This window comes from Rattus norvegicus, chromosome 2 (assembly GCF_036323735.1).
Source record: "Rattus norvegicus strain BN/NHsdMcwi chromosome 2, GRCr8, whole genome shotgun sequence".
In the NCBI taxonomy this organism is placed as follows: domain Eukaryota; kingdom Metazoa; phylum Chordata; class Mammalia; order Rodentia; family Muridae; genus Rattus; species Rattus norvegicus.
The window spans coordinates 55984303-56006756 of NC_086020.1; the positions used below are offsets into that span (position 1 = coordinate 55984303).

At 42.1% G+C, this 22454-nt stretch overlaps 1 protein-coding gene across 3 annotated transcripts in view; it reads left to right on the forward strand.

The window, feature by feature from the left end:
- Prkaa1 (protein kinase AMP-activated catalytic subunit alpha 1) overlaps positions 1-19148 on the forward strand; it is a 35685-nt gene extending 16537 nt beyond the window's left edge. The window contains exons 4-10 of one of the 3 annotated variants that reach the window (XM_039103097.2): positions 1263-1376; positions 5256-5400; positions 6441-6528; positions 10395-10619; positions 13885-14371; positions 14475-14601; positions 15910-19148. In XM_039103097.2, coding sequence (XP_038959025.1) covers positions 1266-1376; positions 5256-5400; positions 6441-6528; positions 10395-10619; positions 13885-14371; positions 14475-14601; positions 15910-16154 — 1428 coding nt within the window. In that variant the 5' untranslated portion in view covers positions 1263-1265 and the 3' untranslated portion in view covers positions 16155-19148. 3 annotated transcript variants of the gene reach the window in all.
- The last annotated feature ends 3306 nt before the right edge of the window (positions 19149-22454 follow it).

The window sequence follows — 22454 nt, forward strand, 5'->3', positions numbered from 1 at the left end:
GTACCAGGTGCCAGGCCCTGTTTGGGCTCCAGTACCACCTGGAAAGGAAAAAAAAGAAAGGCAAAAAATTCTTGAGCTACAAATTTCAATTCTTTTTTACTTGCTGGGAATTAGGCTCACGAGAGACTGTACACTAGCAATGCTTTTCCCCCTACCCTGCTTGTACTTGACCATACTCACACCAGACGTTGAGGACTCCAGTTTCTCAGAAGGATAGTAATCCTAACGGTTGTTTGGAGGAAGCCCCAGTTAGGCTTATTTCTTACCTCCTGTGTTATCATGTAGGCTATAATTTAAACCTGCTGGGACCTCTCTATTGAACCAGCTGGTTCAAAAATTGTTTCGCTTTTATCTCTCATTTATTGAAATGTTTTGATATATCATACCTAGTGATGGCCCCTAACTGTACACTCCTTGCTTGAGACCCATTCTCTGAACTCTAGGCCCCATGCCTGCTCCTTACTCATTGGGATGTCCATGGGGTCTCTCAAAGAACCCCGTCAGGTCTCATCTCCCCACCATCTCCTCAGCTCTGCTTGCCACACCATCCCAGTCAATTGTCACTAAACCCCGGGGGAGTAGGGGCATCGTTAATAATCCTGTTTATCCCTTGCCCCTCCGTCTCTTCCACCAGAATGTGTCTCTGACCTTTGCTCCTTTATCACCATCACACTGGCCTGAAGTACCACACGTCTCACTGGCTTCTTCTGAGCGTCCACTCTGCGCTCCATGCCACCACTGCTTACGCTTTGACTATGCAGATGGCGTGACTGCTAGCCTAAGAACGCTCTTGGCTTTCCATACTCCTGTAAATAAAAAACGAAGGTTTCTTCCCAGCCTGTGGGGTTCTGCGTCTTTGGTCTCTAACGACTGGCTTCACATCCTGTTTCTCTCCAGCTTCTTTTGCTCTTCCTTACCACGAGTGCACCGGGCAGGCTCCCAGCTGGGCCCTGGCCCCTGCTCTCCCTTCCCTCTGCCCATTCCACCTTCTTCTTCCCAGGAAAGGTGGTCCGCTCCTTCCTTCCTTCGGGCTCCGTTCTGGTGTACTCTGTATAGAAGAAGGGGTTGCTTTCTTTGCTTCATCGCATGCTCTGCCACTTACTATCTGTCTGTCTGTCTGCTGGCACCAGGTTCAAGTCCATAACAAAACCAGGAGATTTGCTTTGCTCACCACAGACTTGTAGCAGCCAGCACAGCGCCTGGTGTATTACATGCTTAGTCAATCTTCACTGAATGGTGAACACACGTTTTAACGTTAGTAGATCATGTTTTCTCTCGCCAGGTACCAGGTCATCAGTACACCGTCTGATATTTTCATGGTCATGGAATATGTCTCAGGAGGAGAGCTATTTGATTATATCTGTAAAAATGGAAGGGTAAGCAGTTCTTATTTAATCCTGTACATATTTTGGTAACTCCTCAGTAACCCTTATCGCACTAAAACGTCAGTGAGCAGTTTCCAGAGGTCTGTTTAGTAAGCAGCTCCCTTAGCATGGATTTGTGCAGACTCACAGGGAAAGGATCTCAAAGATGGTCCCTGAGCCCATTTACATAGACGTGGATATCAAGCCCACCTGTTAAGTATTTCTTCAAGGTCACATGACTCATCAGTCCCACACAGAGTTCAAGTAAGTCCCTAAAACTCACAAATCCTTAGATTTATGTTTCTGGCTATATAAACTTTTTTTTTTTTTTTTTTTTTTGAGACAGGTTACACTATGCCACTGCGGCTGCCATGTAGATCAGGCTGGCCTCCAATGAATGCATAGAGATCTCCCTGCCTCTGCCTCCCGACTGCTGGGATTAAAGGTGTTCCTGGCCTGTGCACACTCTTTTTTTTTTTTTTTTAAAGATTTATTTATTTACTATATATAAGTACACTGTTGCTATCTTCAGACACACCAGAAGAGGGCTTCAGATCTCATTACAGATGGTTGTGAGCCACCATGTGGTTGCTGGGATTTGAACTTAGGACCTCTGGAAGTGTTCTTAACCTCTGAGCCATCTCTCCGTCCCTGTGCACACTCTTAATATGTTTTCCTAAGTGTTCCTTACGCCATAACTCATTGAGTATTTAAAAGATGTAGGCCTTGTTGTTCAACCCTGGTCACATTTAGGTTGCATTATGTTTTGGTCTGTGAACTCTGATGTACCTGGAGTAGTAAGAAATAGGGATTCTGAAGGAGCTAGAAATTAGACCTAAAGAGTTTAGTGTTTAAAGGAACCTTGGAGACATTGAAGTTATAAATACAAATCCTGAGCACTGTCTCCGCCCACCCTGACTCCCAGGTTATCTGACGGGCATAGGCCCTTCTAAAAGACCCACATCTGGCAGAGGAAAGAGCTCCCCTCGATTTCAGTCTAAGTTATTTGCATTGTTCATTCTTTCATATTATGTAGTGTGTCTCTTTAATCAGATCAGACTCATTGAGCACGTTAATCTTTATTTTTCAATGTGGTTAATTTCTGTTTAGTTTTCCCTTTCCCATTCTCCCAGGCCCCATTCCTATGCATGGAAGGAATTCTTCCTGAATTAGTCAGTACCTGCCTCTCTCTCTTTTTCCCCTCCTGTTTGTCATTTCTAGTCATTTGCTATGCATTGTGGAGGTGGATTTAGTGTTACCTTTTGAATGCTGAATTTTGAGCTGTCACGTTTATATTTCAGACTTCTACCATATTTTCTGAAATTCTCTTTGGATAGCTGCTGTTTGGCTTCACAGACATAGCCTTAATTTCTTGAGACGACATTTTGGTTTTAAATGTCTTTTGGTTCCTGCACTGCTCCGTTTTCCGTGCTTCTGCTCACCTCACTCTTTCTTCTGCTCATTTTACCCCCCCCCCCCCATGACTCACTCTTCCTGGTGATTCTTAGCTGTCCACTTAAATTTCAGAACAAAGTTCCAAATGTCAAGCTCATGTATGTGTGCCATTTATGGTTTTCCCAATTTGGTAGGGTAAATTCTTTGCTAACGAGAACAGGGATTTTTCTTCTTTGTTTAACTTAGCGTCTGCGTTTTCCTATTTTCTTGAAGGTATTGGTTTAGCTGTTGGAACTGAGTTGGGAGGTGGGGTCAGGTCTCTTCTGTTCGTGTGCGCAGTCTACATCTTCCTTACAGTGCCCTATTCCTGCCACGGAGGCCTTGAGGCCGACCTGGCTTTGCCTCGCCTTTGTAGCCAGAGGTCTCACTCCCCATTGGTGAGGAATCGAAAGCTTCCTGCAGAGGCCTGCTGGCTTGTTTCTGGCCCGCCCCTTACTCTGCCTCAAAGAGTTGAGGCCCTCCTACTTCCTCAGCTTTCCCAGGGATCCACGTGCAGATGAGTTTATTTTCCTCTAGGACTTGGTTTTGCTTTTCTGTTTTTGCTGAGTTTTCATCTGCTGTCCACACACTCCTCTTGATGGCTGCTGTCTCTCTCTCCATCCTTTTGTTTTATGGGCCCTGTGTGCTGCTGACAGCACCCTAGTGCTGTTTCCGGGAGTGACACAAGAGAGTCAGTGTGTACTGCTTGTCAGCTGGGAGTATGCTTTGCCTTGGCCCATCTTCCTTCAGTCCCTGCCATTCTTTATTTTAGTAAAGAAAATTCTCTCCACCTTTGCAGCCCCTCTGTTACTTCTTATCGTTGGTTAAATTTTCTCTTCCTCTTGCATAGTTAAAAAAATAAACACCTATAGAGCAAATAAAGGTGTGAGATTGCCAAAGTATCGATGTACTTTTCTTCAGGAAGGGCATGTGAGACTTCAGTGTAAGGGGCTGCTACCCTTCAGCAGCAGGTTTCACTTTGTACTCAGAGCACTGACTGCTTTCTCCTGTCCCCACATTATCCATCATCAAGGTGGAGCATTCCGGATCTAGAATGTTCACTCATGACCTACCGGAGGAGCGCATGGGAGAGTCCTTGCTTATGGAATCCGTAGTTTACCTGTTAAATACTCTGTCCTGGAGCATGTGTAAAGCCGTGCCACTTATCCCTTGTTGAGCAAACATCAGAAAATACAGAGATTTGAAGATTATTTTTAAAAGATTATGCTTAAAAATTTTAATTGTAGTATAAGCTTTTTATACCCCCCTTCCCCCCATTCAGTAAACAGGCAAAATGTAAATGTGCTTTTGTTTAAATGAAAGCATCTTGGGCCTAGAGAGATGGCTCAGAGAGTCTGCTGTTTTTTTGTTTTTTTGTTTTTTCCCCAGAGGGCTGGGTTCCTGGCACCCATGTTAGGGGGGCTCACAAATGCCTCCAACTCCGGGTCCAGAGGATCCAGTGTCCTCAGCATTCTTGCCTTTGTGGGAACCTGCATGCATATGCACACACACGCGCACGCTCGCACACACAAACACACACACACACACACACACACACACATGCACACAAAACTTAAAAAATAGCTTAAATTTCAGAGCACAGGCCATCATTGCGTTGTGGTTCAATTACAGTACTTACTGTCACTTGTTTACAGTCTGTAGCTGTCCCCCATACTAGCGTCACTTTCTGTATCCTCTTTTTCTTTCCCTTCTCACTGATTAGATTGGCTCTTTGACAGCTTCACCCATGTATTCCTCGCCCTCTCTTTACTCTCCCTCCCTGTCCCCTCTTGTCTCCCACTCCTGCCTTCCCTCCTTACAGATCCCTCTTTACCTGCATCACTTTGTTCTGCTCTGTGGCCCACTGAGGTTGACAAAGAGCCTCTGCTTGACCGTGGGTTTGGATCTCCCCATTGGAGCACTTTCTGTATTACTTTGTGACTTTCTCCCCACTTGTTAGGCTGATGGGTTTTTTTGTTTGTTTGTTTGTTTTGTTTTTGTTTTTTTTGCTTTTGGGAGGGGCTTATTTTTGTCTGCAGGAATAAGACCTTCCTTTTATTCATTTCTGTATTGGGAATGTCTCACCTGTATAGCATATCAAATGTGCTCAATAAATATTTATTGAAGGAGGGAAGGATTAAACATCACTAATTGGAAAACACGCCCAGATTCAGGTAGCAGTTGAAAGTACTAGAATAGCCCATGAGCTACAGAAGAAGATGGGTTTCTCAGTGTACTTTATACACATAGGGTTAGAAAGCTGAGTCGCTGGTTGATCCCTTGAGCCCTTGCTGTTTAGTGTAGTGTTGTGTGCCTTACTTGTCCATTTCAAAAGTACCTCCTGGGTGGAGTTCGCCTGGAAGTTTCCATGCTTTGACAGGTTGTAGGCTGGAGAATTATAAGTGAGAATGTTTCCAGTGAGAGGCACAGCTTAGAGTGCTTTTCTGCTTTTCCTAGTTGGACGAAAAGGAGAGTCGACGTCTGTTCCAGCAGATCCTTTCTGGTGTGGACTATTGTCACAGGCATATGGTGGTCCACAGAGATTTGAAACCTGAAAACGTCCTGCTTGATGCACACATGAATGCAAAGATAGCCGACTTCGGTAAGGACGGTTGTAACCTATTTAATGAGTATAAATAACAGTCTTCTGATAGTGTTTATGGGATAGACCAGAAACCCACTCTGCAAATGAGCATTCAAAAGGGAGAACAGTAAGGTATGCACTTAATCTTATGTCTTCAAAGCTGGTCATAAAGAGATTTAATTATTTTGTGTGTGCACACACGTACACCTGCGTGCACGCTCTCGCACACACGCACACACACACACACACACACACACGTCAGAGGATAGCTTTTGGGGGATGTTTCTGTTCTTCCACCACGTGGGTCTTAGGGTTGAATTCAGGTTGCTGAGCCTACTTGCCAGCCATGGAATTCAGTGTTGTGGTCATAAATATTTCAACCTGTAAACATTAGAGAGATCACTTGAGAAGAAGTGACTGTTATTTGTCAAGAAGGTGGCAACTTAATTTCTAATATATTCTTTTTGGTCAAGTATGGTGAAAATGGGAAGCGGGATGGAATTACTGAGATAAAATTGAAATCTAGAAAGATGAATTCTATGAGGAAATTATTTTTAAAAAATTTAACATTTAAATGCTGTAAAGTTGGTTTTCAGATGTGGCAGCACATGCCTTTAGTCTAAGAATCCCAGAGATGGAGGCCGGTAGACATCTTTATGTTCATCTGAGTGTATTTTGCCTAACAATGTCTGTATTAAAATGTAAACATTTCAAGGTTATGCTAGTACTCAAAACCACCACTAGTTTGGTACCTACACATTAAACTGTAGATATTGAAATATGTTGTACATTTTTTTATAAGGTCAGACTATTTCGGAAATAAAGACTGATCACGTTAAAGTTTTTTTTTTTTTTTCGGAGCTGGGGACTGAACCCAGGGCCTTGAGCTTGCTAGGCAAGCGCTCTACCACTGAGCTAAATCCCCAACCCCTTGTTTTGTTTTTTTAACAGAAAAATGATGGCTGATCTTGTTAATACAAATTTAGGTGTATTGTTTAATGGACTTACTTTCTTTCTGTTCTTGGGAAATCTTGAGTGGCCATGTTTTGTCATTTCAGGTCTTTCAAACATGATGTCAGATGGTGAATTTTTAAGAACGAGCTGTGGCTCGCCCAATTATGCTGCACCAGAAGTAATTTCAGGAAGGTAGTGTTTGACATTATGCTACTTGTGATGCATTTGTGCTTATTTCTCTCAGCTTTTGATAGTCTGTAGGGTCATCTGGAGTACCAATGAGGATGTAAAAGAAACTTTTATGTACCTGCATTAACTGTCATCTCTACTGCTTCCTGCCTCAGTCGGCTAACCTAGGCCCAGTCCTGGAAGCTTCTAGCCTCAGCTTCTGAGACTTACTGCTGAAAAAGCTCACCCCTTCCTTGTTCCTTCTGATCTATGGCTAGTTTCAGCTCAGCCGTTCTGACTCAAACTCCTTTCCACAATAACTGATTCAACCTGGCTTCTCTGGGCTTCTCGTGAATTGCTCTGTATGACCTCAAACTAGCTCTGTCCATCTGTTCTAATCTTCTGGTTCCTTCTCAGGCTCTGGCTCGTTCTCCTCTGTACCCTGTCTCTGTTTGGCTGTCCTGGTAAAATGGCCTCCTCTCTCTGCACTGCCCTTAAGTACTTCCTCTCCCTCCTTGTGAGAGTTTGGCATATCTTATTTTGTCAGTTCTTTCTCTGATTTGTTATTTTGTCTGCCACTTAATTAGAAGTTACTTTTAAACACGGGTGCTTCCTTCCATAAACTAACTTTGCCTTCGTTGTTTGGGATTAAAGGTGTGTACTAAGGGCATGCCTGAATTCCAAGCACAGGAAGTAAAGGTGTGCGCTGAGGCTGGGCCATGCCACAGCTGGAAGCAGCTTATTTTCAGGAAAGAACACAATCTTGGGGTTCACAGTGTGATAAAATACCTTGCAACAGAAAGAAGGGAACGCATTTTCGTACTTGCAGATTGTCTGTTTTAAGAATAATACACAAGGAGCTGGAGCGATGGCTTGATGGTTAAGAGTACTTGCTGCTCTTCTGGAGGACTGGGGTTTGAGACCCAGCAATAACATTTGAGTGACTCACAGTTGTCTGTAACTTTACCTTCAGGAGACCCAACACTCTTGGTTTCTACAAGCAATTGCATACATGGGTGTGTGCATACATACCCCAATGCACACGCACATGCACATGTACACAAATAATAATATAATAATAATAATAATAATATAATAACAATAGAGATAGAAAAAACAGGGGTATAAACTAACAAATCCATATATAGAGAGGGGAATGTTGGTTTGTAAGTTATGTTAAAGTAGTTAGAATTTAAAGCTAATCAGTTGTAAAGTAGATAGGTAACTCATTGAAAACCTGACTATTGAAATACTCTCGATAAATGGTGTTCTTAGACAAAAAATCATCTCCTCTATCACAAATGAGTATAATTCATTATTTCTACTTTTTATTAATTTAACCTGAAATTTTAATGAAATTTTTTATGTGTTTTTTGATCTTTATTTTATTAAAGTAAAATGTAAAGCTTAACTAAAATAAGTAGATTTTTGTTATTTTGTCTTTTTTTTTTTTTTATCCTCTGGAGCTGAGGACTGAACCCAGGGCCTTGCGCTTGCTAGGCAAGCGCTCTACCACTGAGCTAAATCCCCAACCCCTAAGTGAATTTTTAAATTATTGACTTACATCTACTTTGCATGGTTCAATTAATGTACAAGTTAATACTCAAAGGAATGAGTATTTAAGTGACACTTGATCTTAAGAACTTCAAGTCTCTGAAGAAAAAAAACCAAATTAGATCTCAGAAGATGATAAGATCTCCCATGGTCATGGATTGGCAGGATTAACATAGTAAAAATGGCCATCTTGCCTAAAGCAATCTAAAGATTCAATGCAATCCCCATCAAAATTCCAAATCAATTCTTCATAGAGTTAGGAAGAGCAATTTGCAAATTCATTTGGAATACCAAAAATCCTAGGATATCGAAAACTCTTCTTAACAATAAAAGAACTTCTGAGGAAGTCACCATCCCTGATCTCAAGCAATATTACAGAGCAATAGTGATAAAAAACTGTACTGTATTGGTACAGAGTCAGGCAGGTAGATCAATGGAATAGAATTAAAGACCCATAAATGAACCCACACACCTATGGCCACTTGATATGAGGGGAAGAGCCTGGAACACATGGGCACAGGGAATTTCCTGAACAGAACACCAATGGCTCATGCTCAAAGATCAAGAATCAACAAATGGGTCCTTATAAAATTGCAAAGCTTTTGTAAGGAAGAAGACACTGTCAATAGGACAAACCAGCAACCAAAAAGATCTTTACTAATCCTACATCCAATAGAGGCCTCATATCCAAGATATACAAAGAACTCAAGAAGATAGACTCCAGAGAGACAACCCTATTAAAAATGGGGTACAGAACTAATCAAAGAATTCTCAATTGAGGAATACTGAATGGCTGAGAGGCTTCTAAAGAAATGTTCAACATCCTTAGTCATTAGTGAAATGTAAACCAAAACAACACTGAGATTCCACCTCACACCAGTCAGAATGGCTAAGATCAAAAACTCAGTGACGACAGCAGATGCTGAGGAGGATGTGGAAAAAGAGGAACACTCCTCCATTGTTGTGATACAACCACTTTAGAAATCAGTCTCGCAGTTCCTCAGAAAATTGGACATTGAACTACCTGAGGATCCAGCTATACCTCTCTTGGGCATATACCCAAAAGATGCTCCAACATATAACAAAGACACATGCTCCACTATGTTCATGGCAGCCTTATTTAAAATCAATGCCATGGAGAGCCTGGGTGATGCACCTCTGTCATCTCTTTACCCAGGAGGTTAGACAGCAGGCTGATGTGAGCGCAGGCCACATCCTGAGACAGGGCTGGCTTGGCTAAAAAGCAAAATGCAGTTGCAAAACAAACAAGCAGACAAAGAAATAAAAAACAAGTAGAAATCAAAGCAAACTTAAAAAGACAACGCTTCATCATTACCGGGAAAGCCTCACCAATGTTCACAATCACATTTTAACAAACTGTTCAAAGAAAAAGGTAATTAAAAAAAGGTAATTTTGAGAATTCATTTGTGTTTTCTATCTAAATTCCTTTGGTATGAAAAAAATCAAGAAGAAAAGAGATAACTCTCTAGCATGCATAAAATGGGCCCTTACGGAAATGTAATTTGTTCGGTTTGGATAGTGGTTCATTGAGGTCTGCGTGAGTAGGAGCTCTGGTTTTGAAAACAGTGTTTACTGCTATCCATAGGAAGCACCTTCGTCACTTTAAGGATCCATTTGCCCCCTGAAGGCAGACTCAGGATGGTTCATCTTGTTTGCAGCTAGTTAAGATTCTTGTCTAGAGTGCCTCGTGTAGAAGCACTCACGTAGAGTATTCTGTGAACTCCACTTCCCTTGCCTCACTTCTGCAGCTCTAGCTTCTTGAACTTTGATGTGAGGGTTTTAGGAGACATGGGCTCAGAGTGTATCTACAGACTTGAATCTTGGGTCCAGCCAGACGGTCAGACATTTGCTGCCAAGTGACCAGAGTCTGACCTCTGAAGCCTGTGTAAAGGGAGGAGAACTGAGTCCACATGGCTGTCCTCTCAGCTCCACACCCACGGTGGCACACGCACATGCACATGTACACATCCACAATAGCATTTACTTAAAAAAAATTATCTCTGTGGCTCTAATTCAGCACTGATCATGATGGCTCAGGGTTTGAGCTTATTGGTAGGAACTTTGAGGGTCATAGTAAGGTAGTGCAACAATTTGACCCGTGCGTCACAAGTTATAAAACAGCTTATTTTTAAAAAGTTAATACTGGTAAGACTAGAATCTTTATGTGCTGTGTTCAGCGGTTGCTATAGATACCATATTCTGACCACTGGTTTCTTTAAAAATTATTTTCTTGTATTCCTCATAAAGTATTTGTATTGAAGACCGTTGATGGATGGTGTTGTTATTGTGATTAATAGTTAGCATTCTCTATGCAGATTGTACGCAGGCCCTGAAGTAGACATCTGGAGCAGCGGGGTCATTCTCTATGCTTTGCTGTGTGGAACTCTCCCTTTTGATGATGACCACGTGCCAACTCTTTTTAAGAAGATATGTGACGGGATATTTTATACCCCTCAGTATTTGAATCCCTCTGTAATAAGCCTTTTGAAGCATATGCTGCAGGTAGATCCTATGAAGAGGGCCACAATAAAAGATATCAGGTAACTCACTTTACCTATCCACCTATCTACCCATCCACCCATCCACCCACCCATCCATCCACCCATCCATCCACCCACCCATCCATCCACCCACCCATCCACCTATCTACCCATCCACCCATCCACCCATCCACCCACCCATCCACCCACCTATCCATCCATCCATCCATCCATCCATCCATCCATCCATCCATCCATCCATCTATCCATTCACCCATCTACTCACCTACCCACCCACCCATCCACCCACCCATCCACCCATCCACCCACCCATCCATCCATCCACCCACCCATCCATCCATCCATCCATCCATCCATCCATCCATCCACCCACCCACCCATCCACCCATCCATCCATCCATCCATCCATCCATCCACCCACTCATCCACCCACCCATCCATCCATCCATCCACCCACTCATCCACCCACCCATCCATCCATCCACCCACCCATCCATCCATCCACCCACCCATCCATCCATCCATCTATCCATCCATCCACCCACTCATCCACCCACCCATCCATCCACCCACCCACCCATCCATCCATCCATCCACCCACTCATCCACCCACTCATCTACCCATCCATCCACCCACCCATCCATCCACCCATCCACCCACCCATCCATCCACCCATCTATCCACCCATCCACCCACTCATCCATCCACCCATCCACCCACCCATCCATCCACCCATCTATCCACCCATCCACCCACTCATCCATCCATCTACCCATCCATCCACCCATCCATCCACCCACCCACCCACCCATCCATCCACCCACCCACCCACTCACCCACCCATCCACCCACCCACCCATCCATCCTTCCATCCATAGTTCTGTTGAGACTATGTAGCCCTGGCTGTCCTGGAGCTCACTCTACAGACAAGGCTGGCTCTGTCTGCCTTTGCCTTTTGAGTGCTGGGATTAAAGGCATGTGCTGTCACCACTGCCCAGCAATATCAGATAATTTTAAACCAATGTATTTTTCTACCTTTTCAAATCTCAAGACACAAGAAAAATTTCATTTTATTAATGAGATGTTTTTCTTGTAGCAATACACATTGAGTCATAGGAGATTGCGTTTTACAGCTCATGCTGCATTGTGTATGATGGTTTAACCTAATAGCTTAAATAAGGCAGGGCTGATGGTGGCCGCTGTGCTGCTCAGGTTGTGGTAAGTCACATCTCAGGAACACTCCGTCCTCCCTGGACACCTTATTTTGTCACCAATATACCTTTGTTTTTCTTCTTAATTCTTTCATCTTTTGATGTTTTTATTTTCCTTAATTCTTTGATCTTCTGATGGCTAGTGCCTTAGTTAGGGTCTTATTGCTGTGAACAGACACCATGACCAGTGTAAGTTTTATAAAGGACAACATTTAATTGGGGCTGGCCTATAGGTTTAGAGGTTCAGTCCATTATCATCAAGGCAGGAGCATGGCAGCATCCAGGCAGGCATGGTGCAGGAGGAGCTGAGCTCTACATCTTCACCGGAAGGAAGCCAGAAACAGACTGAGCATCTCCAGGCAGCTAGGAGGAGGGTCTCCAAGCCCACCTCACAGTGACACACTTCCTCCAACAAGGCCACACCTTCTGATAGTGCCACTCTCTGGGCTAAACTTATACAAACCATCACAGCTAGACTGTACATTTTCCTGATATCGGAAGTGGAAAGAACTAAAGACAGACCATGCATATACGAGTAGCAAGTAGGAAGCCTTAAGGCACATGGAACTTTCAGTTGGTTCTTTCCCACTTACTTCTTATGCTAGAAGTCCTGTTGAAGCTGGGTATGGTGGTGCACACCTTTAACCCCAGCACTTGGGAGGTGGAGCCAGGGAGATGCCTGCGAGTTCAAAGCCAACATGGTTTACATAGTTCAGGGCAGTCAGAGCTATGTAATGTCGCCTGCACTCACCTGCATATAGACAGCAATTACAATGTAAAGAGAGACTTTGTTTCAAAAAACAAACACAGAAAGACCTGCTGAAAAGGAGACCCCAAGTGGCAGCACATGGCAGATGGGAAGGGGAACTCAGGCTATTAAATCAATAAAATGCTGTACATGGTGGTGCACACCCATGATCCCAGTACTTGAGAAGCTGAAAGAGAATGACAATGAGTCTGATTCCAGCCTGGGCTACAGTGAGGATTCTGTCTCAAAAAACCAGTCACCAGTTGGAAACAAATTATTATTCTTTTCTGTTTCCTTTGTTTTTGTTTTTAATGTTTGTTTATTTATTTATTGTATATGGGTGCACTGTAGCTGTTTTTAGACACCCCGGAAGAGGGCATCAGATCCCATTACAGATGGTTGTGAGCCACCATGTGGTTGCTGGGAATTGAACTCAGGACCTCTGGAAGAGCAGTGAGTGCTCTTAACCTCTTGAGCCATCTCTCCAGCCCTGTTTTTATTTTTTGTTAAAAGTTTAAGTTTTAGTATAGTTCTTGTTATGGTTCCATATCCTTTTATATATACAATTATATAATACAAATCGTCCAGAGGATGGTCTTTTGAGTCATATGCAGCTGGGTTGTAAGGATGAGGATAGATTTTCCATGGGTGAATGGTTTGTTGTAAAGCTAAGCTTGCATAAGAACCCATAGGATATTGCACACTTTTTGTTGGTAACATGAAACAGTGTAAACAGTGATGCCACACAACACAGTTTCTTTGTGGGCTGGAAAAAGACTGTACTCTGTCATTGTCATTTGGGTAGACATACATGCCTTTTCTTTTTTTCTTTTTTCTTTTTTTTGGAGCTGGGGATCGAACCCAGGGCTTTGCGCTTGCTAGGCAAGTGCTCTACCACTGAGCTAAATCCCCAACCCCCATACATGCCTTTTCATTTGACTGCCTCGATCCTTAAACATTAGTGGCAGGGGCTGGAGGGATGGCTCAGCGATTAACACCACTGGCTGCTCTTCCAGAGGTCCTGAGTTCAATTCCTAGCACCCACATGGTGGCTCACACCCATCTGTAATTGTAGTCCCATGGGATCCAATGCCTTCTTCTGGTGTGCAAATTGTACAAAGTACCCATACACATAAAAGTACATAAATAAAAAATTAGTGGCAGATTTTAATGTTTTTCTCAGCATATTCAATGAAGTATGAGCTAGAAGGGAAAACAGTTTAAAGAGAAAAGCTGTAGTAACGTAGCGTGAGTATTAATTCATATCCTAAACTCTTGAAACTACTACTTTTATTTTCTTGGTTTTACTGAAAATTCTTCTTCCAACATTGCTGTCTCTCTTAGGGAACATGAATGGTTTAAGCAGGACCTTCCAAAATATCTCTTTCCTGAAGACCCGTCTTATAGTTCAACCATGATTGATGATGAAGCCTTAAAAGAAGTGTGTGAGAAGTTCGAGTGCTCAGAGGAGGAGGTCCTCAGCTGCCTGTACAACAGAAACCACCAGGACCCACTGGCAGTTGCCTACCACCTCATAATAGACAACAGGAGAATAATGAACGAAGCCAAAGATTTCTACTTGGCAACAAGCCCACCCGATTCTTTCCTCGATGATCACCATTTAACTCGGCCTCACCCTGAGAGAGTACCATTCTTGGTTGCCGAAACACCAAGGGCCCGACACACCCTAGATGAATTAAACCCACAGAAATCCAAACACCAAGGCGTACGGAAGGCAAAGTGGCATTTGGGGATTCGAAGTCAAAGCCGACCCAATGACATCATGGCAGAAGTGTGTAGAGCAATCAAGCAGTTGGACTATGAATGGAAGGTAAGGCAGGTGCTCTAACACATTTAGCGAGCATTGTAGACAAAAGGCCTTTGTAGAAGAACTGATTTGATATGCCTTTGTTTCCATCCACATCAAATGCTAGGTTGTAAACCCCTATTATTTGCGTGTGCGAAGGAAGAACCCTGTGACAAGCACATTTTCCAAAATGAGTCTACAGCTATACCAAGTGGATAGTAGGACTTACTTATTGGATTTCCGAAGTATTGATGGTATGTACACGTAAAACCATGGAGGTGATGTGTTTGGCCTGGTTACCTAATTTGGTTTATAGTCTTTGTTTTTTGTTTTTGTTTTTGTTTTTTTAATAAAAACTAAGCATGCAAAGTAGTAAGCTTCACTACGGCACTTTCTTCTCTTCCTCTCTTTCTATCTTTAGTCTCTCCCTCCCTTTGTTTGTATCTTGGAGGGGCTACAGAGGTCAATGTCAGGTGTCTCCCTTCTTCACCTTCCTTCTCACTTTGGAGACAAGGTCTCTCTGCAAACAGGAGGTTGCCCTTTAGGATACACTTACTGGCCAGCAAGCTCCAGGGTTCCTTTCATTTCCGACTTCCGGTGTTGACATTATGGGTATGCCCTTACTGGTCTGATGTTGACATGGGTCTGGGGATCAGCATCAGGCAGGGTCTGTATGCTGTGCGGCAGTCTCTCTATCTACTGAGCCTTCTCCCCGGCCCCCAGTCTGCACTATCATACCTGTCCTCTGTCCTCACCGCCCTAATTCAGCAGGAAATGTGACTTCCTATGTCCTGCAAGAGGGATATTTGTGAAACTTGTCATTCCTGCTCCATGTAGTATATGCTTTATAGATTATTATCTTGGGGCAAGGGATTTAGTTCAGTACTGAAGTTCTTGCCTCACTGGCTTCAGTCACCATCACCATTTTCCCCAAGGTAGAAAATGACTATTGTTCTGTAAAATCTTTAAAAGTATATAGGTTTGTTTTTCTCTTCTGCTCTAAGTGACATTTGAGAGAGTGCAGGGTAAGAGCACTGACCTGAGTAGGAAGGGTGAAGCGCTTGAGTGGCGGGAGCCTGAGTTGTGGGAGCTCACTGCCCACTTGGCTACTTGGGCAAACCCCTCGTTTCCCAGGCTGCTTTATTTCAGGAAAACGATTCCTGGGTGAGATTAAGTTCCAAGACACCTTCCATATTGCAAGTGATCGATTTTGTATCTTTTGTTTTGTTTTGCTTTTTAGACAGGGTTTCTTTGTATAGTCCTGGCTGTCCTGGAACTTACTCCATAGACCAGGCTGGCCTCCAACCCACAGAGTTACCTCTGCCTCCTGAGCAATGGGATTAAAGGCATGCTTGCCACTGTCCAGTGAGTCTGTGAGATATTTATTAGAACCCGTGTTATTAGTTTACTGGTTCTTAGTCAGTGTCAAAGTCAAGAGCACTCTATGATACACCCTGTGTTGACCGGCCATTGCTTGGAGAGCTGGTTAGTAGTCTCACTCAGGTGCTGATTAAACACTTGAGGGAGAAACATAATAAAATGTTGAAATTCTTTTCACCCAGATGAGATTACAGAAGCCAAATCAGGGACTGCTACTCCACAGAGATCGGGATCCATCAGCAACTATCGATCTTGCCAAAGGAGCGACTCCGACGCCGAGGCTCAAGGAAAGCCCTCAGAAGTCTCTCTTACCTCATCCGTGACCTCCCTCGACTCCTCTCCTGTTGACGTAGCTCCAAGACCAGGAAGTCACACGATAGAATTTTTTGAAATGTGTGCAAATCTAATTAAAATTCTTGCACAGTAAACCTAAAACTTTGCTTATTTCTTTGATGCAATAAGCATGCTTACTAAATAATAGCCAAATACTTCCACTTACCGAGTTATATGTGTGTGTATATATAACTAAGGACTGGCCTTCTGCAATGCAGCTTGCACAGGGCCTGGAAAATGATCGATTGTTTAAGCCTAATGTGCAGAAAGGAATCAGGATCATTCTGTTAGCCCTTATTCAGTAGGCACACATCGCATAGTAACACACAGTGGACTATAGGCCTCAGGCTCACTCGATTTTTGGCCATTTGAATTTGCTGTAACAGGTCTCTGTTGACCATAAATTTACCATAAAGCCTTTACATATCAGTACATGTTGATGTGTTTTATATTAGCTTCATGAATTTATTGAGTGAGTTTGCCTAGAATCCCCACAGACCTTCCTAGATGATACAAGACCTAGGCGATGCTGTTTTCTGGGCTCCTTAACTTTCGAAATAGTTACTGTTTCCCATTTTGGGTAACATTATGAACTATTTCCATATTCCTCTTAAAATACTATTTTTATGTAGCAAGTCATTTCAGATAACAGTCTAATTTAAAATTTTTCTTTGGCTTGTAAGCCCCCAACCCACCAGAATTTATATGTTCAGACCCTCCGAGCCCTGAACTTGCTTTTACAGTTTCCCCCTTAAACGTTTTGTGTATGAAGTGCTGCTTTGGATCCAAGAGCCGAGTTGCTCACACTGTACCGAATCATGTTGCTTCTGTCAGTGCACAGACATGCTATCATGTCAGCCAGTATTGAATGTCATTTGATTGTGTATTTTTTTAAGTCAATCCAGCGCATAGAACGGACATTGTTTAAAAGCTCTGAATGCTGGGATTGGGTTTTTAACCCCTGATTTTATTCTGAACAATTTCTAAAGAAAGAAAAGTTGAAAGAATACAGTGACTGCATGTATATCTACTACTAGGCTCCTACAACCACTCTTTGGCCATATTTGCTCTCTAGAGCCACACGTGTATGAAATACAGATATGCACATATATATGAGTGTATGTTTGATTTTATTATTAACCTTTGAGATGTTAAGATACATATACCCTAAATACTTCAACATCCCCTAAAAATAGTGATAATGTCCTTTTAAAAAAAATCTCCTGAATCCATTATAAAATCAATAATTTCCAGATAGTGCCTGGTCTCCAGATTTAACTGTAACTGCCCAGAATCCCATTAAAGTTACAGCCTGATTTCATTTGTAGTTCTTTGATCAGGTTAATAACACTCTTTTGAAAAGATGTAGAAGAAATCCTTTCTTCAAAATGGTCAAACTTATTCCAGGTTTTAATTAAGAAAAGTGAGTGGCTAAAGAAGTTTGATCTTTCTTCAATCTCTGACTTTTATGCCTCCTCTTTCAGTGATAGCATAGCGTAATAGGTGTAAGTGGAGATTTAAAGTCACAAAAGTCAGCTGGTATTGTATGAGCTAATAATTCATGTCATATTGACTGTATTTCGTTTCTTTTAAGTTTAAGAAATTGGTCAGAGGCTCCAGCTCATTGGAAAGGCTGAGTGAAAGGCATTGTGAAAATAGGTTTCCTTTAAACATTAATCACTGACACCCCCCCCCCCCCGCCATGTAAGAGAGACCCCTCCCCCACTGCATTCATTTTAAAATACGTTGCCCCAATCTCAAATCTGTTTAGCACTTATGTAAACAGATGGGAACAAATTTGGAGGACATGATAGCTGCATAAAAGGTTACGCTACAGTTTATGCACTGATTTCTGGACAAAAAAAATGGCGCTTCTTTTTGTTTGGAGCTTGTTTTATTCTGATTCGAATGCTGTATAAAGTGATGGAGACTCCGTTTACATGAGTTCCCAACTGTATTCATACCTGTGTATGTGCCCTCTGTGTGGGGCTCACAGATGTCACTTATGCTGTCTGAGTGCAGTGCTGTGTTCCCAATGTGTAGAACAGAAGACTGCATTTTTAAAGTTACAGATTTGTAAATAGAACTAAGTAATATCTCTATAAACTGTTTGGGGGGACGGGGCACAAAAGGAGGAGCCAATTAAATAGGACCTTCTAAAATTTGTTAATTTTGTAAACTTTGCTTCTTTTATAAGTTATTCTGTGATTCCTTTTAGTTACTGAGTTTTATTTTGAAGATATTTAAATATTGCACTTGTATAAAAAGTACGATAAATGCAGACTGTTGCAGTCAAAATTTTTTTTAAAGCTAGGATATCTGAAATGACAACTTTCAGTTCAGTATGTCAAGCCAGGACAGAATTTTCACAAATGTATTGTAGTTTGCAAATTCTTATACTGAAAATGTAAGGGGAGTCAATGCAAATGATTTTTAATCTTTTTTTTTTTATCTTTTCAGCAATTTATATTTTTTTTGTGATTTTATGCAATCATATTTTTACTTCGTCTTGACAACTGAAAGCTGTATGATGTTTTTGCCAGAAAAGTACTGTATACATAGTTTTAAATATAACAGATTTTGCTGATATGTAAAAATTTTGCCATTAAAGTTGATTTCTCATGAAAGGAACTTTTCTATCAAGTTGGGAGACACGAGAGCTTAATATATCTAATTTAAAATAATTTCACCGAAATAAACACCATTGCTTTTACTTTGATTATATTTTTTCTTAAGATGCTTTTGTAGTGTTTTGGAGTTTTAGATAATTTTATATAAATTCTCTCCCTGCCTTGCACCATCCTTTGGATATTTGATACCATTCACCTATGAACTAAAGTGGCTGGGTGTGTAAGATCTGTATTCCAAGTGGCATCTTGGGAAAGAAAACCATGTTGTCTAAATTCTTCTTAACTCCTCCCCTCCACCGTTCATTGTGGGCTCTGACATGAATGAAATTCCACACACAGCCTAACTGTAAGTCGGTTGTTGGGAGGAGTCAATCATTGTGGTCTATGTATGTTTGCCCAGAGTAACCTGATTTAGAAAGATGGCATAATAAAGAAAACATTCATTTTTTCATCTGTTACACTGTCTTTTCTTCTTTAATCAAGATTTGGGGTGGGTGTGGGCACTTGTTCATCGCTGAGTATCTGGGCTCTCTCATGTACTGAAATATAGAATAGTGCTTGGTTATATTTTCGTATTCAGAATGCTGATTTTGTCTCATGAATTTGTATAGATTTCATCTAGAAATCAACCATGGAAACAAAATATTAGGATGCAGACAGTGAAGTTGAGGAAGTGGCTGTCACAGACCAATCACAAACACAGGACTTGAAGTCCATCGCTGCTAGAATTCAGTTACTATTTAATCTAGAACTCAAGAGTTCTAGAGGCTTTCGCTAGATTGCTAGCTTTCTAAATATTTAATTAGAAAAGCTTATTCAGGATGTTATGAACAGCATGTAAAGTTCTTTTGGAGAGCTCATTTTTCTAGACATTCTCTACAACTTTACACAAGAAACTGGCATGTGGGGGTTGGGGATTTGGCTCAGTGGTAGAGCGCTTGCCTAGCAAGCGCAAGGCCCTGGGTTTGGTCCCCAGCTCTGGAAAAAAAAAAAAAAAAAAAAACTGGCATGTGAAAACGGCCATCCAGGGGGGCTGGGGATTTCGCTCAGTGGTAGAGCGCTTACCTAGGAAGCGCAAGGCCCTGGGTTCGGTCCCCAGTTCCAAAAAAAAAAAAAAAAGAACCAAAAAAAAAAAAAAAAAAAGAAAAGAAAAAAAAGAAAACGGCCATCCATTAAACTGTCCTGTTATGAATGAGTAAGCCTGTATTTGTTGTAAAGGCCAGTCAATTGTGCCAAAAATTTAGAGGCTGCTCAATGACTTGGGAGGCATCGCCAAGCCTTTACCAGAGTAGAGTGCACCATAGTTAAGCTACCCTAAGAGACTAGGAAGAGGAACAGAGCCTCAAGCACTATGTATTTAATCATATGGTCACCATGAGTCATTCATGACATATGTCATCAGGACAGTGAGATACAGGTCCTGCTCCAACCATCTTGTTAGGGATGGATGGAGATAAACAGACACCAAAGAACAAAAATGTAAGAATGGACCGGGTAGATACTCAGTGTTTCAGAGTTACAGTGAATGTGACCACATGAACCTCCATCCAGATTAAAGATCATCACCTCCCACAGAATGTCTATTCTGATTAATATAACCATGAGGTGCCACAAACCAACTCTGACATGGGAAGACCTCCACAGAGGTGTGAACACTAAGGGTAGAAAACACTGAAGCCCGTTTTAGAAGCTGGCTCCTAAAGTCATGCATTGGTTATTTTGAATATACTGACTTACTTGACAACTCTTACAAACATTAATGAATGCAATCAAATTATAAATAAACATTGCATCTGAAGTCACCATTGATCTCAAAGTCTAGGCACACCGGGAAGCTATCAAGATTATTATATAAGGAGTACAATTTTGTCATTGGTAACAGACATTGTCAACTTTTTTTTAAAATGAGGTTCTTTTCTAATAAAGTGTGTGTGTGTGTGTGTGTGTGTGTACGCCATAGCACACTCCCTGAGGATAGATGACAACTGTCTTTCCAAGCAATAGGTTGTAGGGGCGGAAGTCATGTCATGGGGCTCGGCAGCAAGCATCCTTACCTGCTAGCCATTTCACAAGCCCCCTTGCTTTGTTCATTTCAAGAAAAGGTCAAAGACATGGATAATCAGATTGTCAGCAGTTCAAAAAAAAAAAAGTTGTGTTCCACAAAATCGTGGAACTTTATAATAGCCTTAAAGAACTGATTTTATTGGGGTTAGAGAGATGGCATTGACTGCTCTTCCAGAGATCCAGAGTTCAGTTTCCAGCAACCACTTGGTGGCTTCAAACCATCTGTAAAGAGATCCAATGCCCTCTTCTAGTGTGTCTGAAGACAGGCACAGGGTGTTCATACATAATTTTTAAAAAATGAAAGAAAAAAAGAGAATTGATTTTATTCTGATGGGTGTGTGTGTGTGTGTGCAGGCACTTGCAGAGGCCGGAATGCAGTGTTGGAAATGCCCAGAGCTGTAATTACATGGAGGCTGTAAGCTGCCTGATGTTGGTGTTGGGAACTGAACTTTTATTGGTCCTGTGGAAGAGCAGTGGCCAGTGCTCTTAACTGCTCAACTCTCTGTCCAGTCATCATAATGGAATCTTTACTCACTTCTGCAAGACATCACACTTCAGTGGCAGCAAAAGCACCTTGGTATCGTAGAAAAATGAATGCCATTATTTAGAAATAAATACCCTTGATGAAGCACTGATATTTGGCTTATTACAGTGATCCTGGGAATCAGGAGTCTTGCCAGGTAACATAGCCAGGCCTCATTTCAGGAAGAACTTGTACTTCAGAGCTTCACCTGTAGGGGTGGGATAGAGGACTACATCACTACCATTAGAGTTTGTCGTCAATCACCTCAAATCGACGTAGCAGTTCTATCACTGTGGCGTTTTAACAGTTGGTACCAATGCTCACTTTTGTGAAAAATGGCAATATGTACGAACTTTGGGTATGGAAGGGCCTCCTAATGCTTGGTTTCTGGTGAACGCCAGAAGAGGGCAACAGTTCCCCTATAACTGGAGTTACAGATTGTTTTGAGTCTTTATGCTGAGTAGGGAACTGAACCCAGGTCCTCTGCTAGAGCATCAGGGCCAGCATCAGTGACTTTAATGCCAGTGTTGGGTAAGAGTTTTCTTCCAGGGAATATTTGACAGTTTGCAGAGAAACAAGTTGGTGGTCCTTTTGATGAGTTGTATGTAGGGAGTGTTTTTGTTTGGTTTCAGACCCAGGAACAAATGGCTTAGGTGCATATTTTACATACCAAAGCAGACCTGCTTCCAGGCTCTTCCAGAATCCCTCAGTCCCTACGTAGTATACACTGCCTCCCAAACCTGAATTTTCCAGCACAGGGCCTGGGCTGCCATTCCCCCAGAGGATCTTCACTATATAACCCAGACATTTTGTTTTCTTGTCCCCCACCCCACCCCCTTCTCTCTGCCTGAGAGCTTTCTTTTTTTATCTTCCTCTTCTCTCTCCCTTTTCTGGCCTCCTTCCTTGGGGCCAGTGAACTCACCTGCCCAAGAGCAGCTTCTCAATAAACCTGCATTTTTATATATTTTAATCTGACTCATTCTCCCAGTGGAGAAATAAGTTATCAGTTTACCTCGATAAATAACTAACCAGTAAGAAATGCTGTGGTGAGTTGAAAAAGGGTGGTCTCTATCAATGGACCTTGCTTTGTGTAGCACAGCTATGTGGATAAATTTACCGAGTTTTTAGTTTCCTCAATGTGTACCGGTGTTAGCATCTGCCTGCTAATTTTCTTGTA